Here is a 4,302-nt window from a genome sequence, read left to right as displayed (position 1 = left end):
TCTGGAGAATGTTTAAGAATAATGGCATCGAATGTCGATACGTCAATGAAGAATTGAAGAAAAAATTTATTTCTTCTATACAGTAGGTCATTTCGAAAATAAAATATACGTCTTTTAATCTATAGCCTCCTCGTGTCCAATTCTTCTGTAGAGGAGTTCGTAAATTAGTCGGAAGAAGGCTAGAAATATTATTATTACAAAATAAAAATCTAGTTTTTATATAAGTTTAAAGGAAGAGTCGCTATTTATGCATTTGTTTCGTTTTTTTTTCGTTTTCCAATGGTAATGACGGTATTATTTTTATCTCTGAAAATCCACAAAAACAAATCTGTATTCTACTTCATCATTTGTAAATCATAGGGCAAAGAGGTGGATGATTGTCATTGATTAAGAGTAGCCAACTTAAATCAGTTTTTCGATCGATGAGCATAAATCAAATACGAAAGAAATGTATGCTCACGCTGAAAAATGCTGAATTTCAATAAATCATTCCCTTCTTATACAACGAGCGCTTTAATCACGTATTGTCTTTGTTTCACCAGCGCCCCATTCCAGACTACACTTTACACGGAAGACATTTCCTCTCTAACTTGCCGATTGCATCGTTTCACTTCCATTATTACCCTTTTTACGTTTGAAAAATGCCAAACATGGACTGCTGAAAATCTACTTACCCACGAAAAGAAGTACTCCATCTTGATGGCACTATAAACGAGATGTCTTGAGAGGAAGAACCAGACAAGAATCGTCTAGGCGAGAAAACATGGATAATTCCTGGAACAACAATTACTTCTCCAAAGAATTTTACAGGTTCTCACTAACTGGACAGAAAAATGAGATGGAATTGATAAAGTGATCCGCTAGGACACCACTCAACACTGCTAGGGCACATCATTTGCAAAAACTAATGCTACAATGCAGAACGTCATAGAAATATCATCGTTTACTTCCTATTAGTGTTATTTTGAAGGAGAAGTAATGAATAGTTTGAAGGAGAATTTTCTAAAATTCAAGCTCGCGCACAGAAAAAGAAAGTCGAGCTTTATATAACACGTTATTTGAAGAAGCACTTCTTTCTCCACAAGATAATGTTTTTGGCTTTTTATTCTGGTTTAATTTTTGTTAATTTCTGCTCAATATCAACAATAATATTATATTTTGATTTTTTACTATTATTGCTATTCACTATTGGGTCATCATATAAATAATACTATTTTTCAACAACTGACGAAACATTTTCTGTCAGATGAATTCTGAAAGAAACTGAAGAAAAAGAGATTGAAACTGCGCCAAAGAAGTATGGAAGAAGGTTGTGGAAAATGATGCAGAGTATATCTTTAAATCAAAAAGTATTGTTTTTTTCCTAATTTTGAAGAGTAGAGGAAGTATGGAACACCATCTTATTATATTTGTGGGATGATCGGCACGTGACGGAGCAGATCTTCGTTGTGGAATCTCTGCAGGCATTTCGTAGTACGCATAATGGTGTAGCAGAAAAAGACTAAATGATTTTTTTCTCCACAGAATCGCTCAAACATTTTAGAAGTATTTTTTGCCTTACGTATGTTTATGTGTCCAACAAAGGGAAACACTGGTGCCTCCGCTGAATCCATGAGGAAATGTGTAGCGTAGAGGTGTCACCATTAAGTCTAAGTAATCGGTGGAATGAACATCCCCGTGAGCATTTCATCTTCTTGGGGTGAAACGAATTAGTTTTGGATTTATCAGAAGGGAATAAGCACATTGACCTAATACATCTGTTGGGACCCGAACGTCATTGTCGAAGCCGGCCGCCCTTCATAAACTTCTATGTACAATTCAGAGTTTTACGATTTAAGTCGAAAAGTCGTGTGGCGAATTCCAAAGGAATTAGTCAACGCCGGTCATTTTGCCATTCATCCTTTACAGGAATAATCTAGGAAGCAGAAAGTGTGGGAATCTTGAGAGTTGTAGGCGTTTTCATTAGACAAAAGTAATTTCTTTGCTCAGGCGATTGCACCAAAAAAAAGAACGCTTGGCGTAGTGCACCACATGCATTCGGGACAAATCAGCCTGAAACTGCTGACAATCGGTGCAATAGCTGTTTCATTCGCCGTGGGCCCGTGCTCGCTTCTACTTTGCTTCGCTGCCAGAAGAATAACGGCCCTATGGCACCTCTTTCACTCTTTGAAGGAAGCATAAGGAGCACAAATTGGTCAAGTGAACAAAAATGATTGAGTTTTCAAAATCTTCATCATCTTGATTTTTGTAAAGTGGGTGAATTAGGTGAAGTGAATCTCTCCGAAAGATAGGGTCCCAAAACCTAAGCTGGTTTATGCTTTTTTTCGTGGATTTTTTTCGCAAAGAAGACTGACTTATAGAAGATGGAAGGGAGATCAAGAAAAGAATATACAGAGGATTATACAGATACATGTCGCTGCACTGAAACTTCTACGTACATTGCCCAGAAAACAGTTGATGCACCAAATTTTTGTTAGCACTACGTTTTTGGGCACAACTGAAAGATTTTTACCAATTATAAACTTTAGCACTTCTTCATGCACATCGAATTATTATTGATATTGATATTATTATTATTATTATTATTATTATTATTATTATTATTATTATTATTACTATTATTATTATTATTATTATTATTATTATTATTATTGTTATTATTATTATTATTATTATTATTATTATTATTAGTCTTCGAGTCGATTCTAGAAGCAATAGGGGTCCCGTATGTCACGATTCTCGTATTCTGTTTGACATTAGGATACTACGCTGGTGTGTAAAAGTCCCGGTGTCGTATCCAAGCACTGATCGGATCGACTAGTGCCCAACTAAAGCTGATCAAATATCTGTATTGTGCCTGTGACCGCGTCGTCATTGCACTATACGACGAGAATGCATTGTTTTATCAAATTGTTCCTCCACGGTTGAAATGTTTCATGTTGCAAATTTACTGACGAATATACCAGCACATTTCAAGAATATTCGCGCAGTTAAGTACACTGAGGGTTCGTTTCATTTGTTTATGTTTTTTTATTATTATATTTGTCATTTATTTTTTTACAATAATTGCATTTGTTGTTCATGTTAAAGATCACATTATGGTTCCTCTATATCTACATTATCTCCAGTCAAAATTCTGTCATTTTACAGAACTTTAAAAATGGTTTTAAAGATAATGAAATCCCAAAATTAAGATAGGAGATTTTCATCCCATTTTTCTTGAACATCCTCACCGTTAACATTCCATCCTTTATCCGGATCAAGACTACATTATTGTACTCTGCTGTATGTTTGTATTTCAGCTTTTCTCAGGTGTGTGAGGTTATTTTTAATCGGCGAATGCAGCAGTGAATTTCATGCTATGTAAACGAAGTTTGTGCACTGTTTCTTTCTTGTTGATTTTCTTCTTTGAAGGCATCACCCCACGAATCTGAGGTGGTAGGGATTTCAGGTGGAGTATTCGTATACGGGATAGTGGATTATGGAGAGGGGGAGTGATTCCGTCCATTTCTTACTAATTGCCGTAAAGAACGGCCCGGAAGATGCGGCGCGTGCACAAGGCTGGCGCGCTCCAATCGAACTCGTTGTAGAAAATAGCACGCCGGAACGTCCGAAGCCCTATCTTCTGGGCCGTTTTTTACGGCAATTAGGAAGAAATGAACGAAATCACCCTTCTTTCAATAATCTACGATCCCGTATACGAATACTCCACCTGAAATCCGTGCCACCTCAGATTCGTGGGGTGATGCCTTTAAGCTCATGTCGATTATTTTTGACGATTAACTCTTATTCTGTTTTATACATTTCATTTCAGTGATGTAATCGAAAATTTAAAGTCTATTCTAAAGAGTTGAACGTCGTTGGCTGTTCTGGTTTCTTTTTTTAATATATTCGTTTTGTTTTTATGCAAGACGTTTTGCAGCAGCAACATTTATCATGTGACCATCGAAGCGTTTGGAATCAGCACAAGAAAATCTATACAATAACAGTGTTCTTCTTATCTCACTACATATTCTTCACCGAGTTGTCACGTCTTCACATTTTCACTTTTCTACACTCTTGGTATTAATCATTAAATATTGACTGAATAAGATCGACGTCATCCGGACTACTGTAGGGTTTTGTTCGCAAATGTAAATATACTCAGAAAAATAAGCTTTGAAAGAAATTGATGTGTTTGTTTTAAGGACACAACTCATCACAGAACTAGAACCTACATACCTCCGAATTTGAAATCTTGAAAAGAGTGGGGCTCAGCTGTCATTCCATTGTTCTCTTTCAAGATTTCAAATTCGGAGGTAT

At 36.1% G+C, this 4,302-nt stretch overlaps 1 protein-coding gene across 1 annotated transcript; it reads left to right on the top strand.

Annotated features, from left to right (window-relative positions):
* Positions 1-2,537: 2,537 nt before the first annotated feature.
* RB195_002703 (uncharacterized protein) lies at positions 2,538-2,780 on the top strand (the record flags this gene model as incomplete). The annotated part of the gene is made up of 1 exon (XM_064200080.1): positions 2,538-2,780. One exon carries the CDS (start codon positions 2,538-2,540, stop codon positions 2,778-2,780), a length of 243 nt encoding a protein of 80 aa, XP_064055961.1.
* Between the last annotated feature and the right edge of the window lie 1,522 nt (positions 2,781-4,302).

Source organism: Necator americanus, chromosome IV, assembly GCF_031761385.1.
Source record: "Necator americanus strain Aroian chromosome IV, whole genome shotgun sequence".
Classification (NCBI taxonomy): Eukaryota; Metazoa; Nematoda; class Chromadorea; order Rhabditida; family Ancylostomatidae; genus Necator; species Necator americanus.
This window is presented reverse-complemented; position numbering and strand designations above follow the sequence as displayed.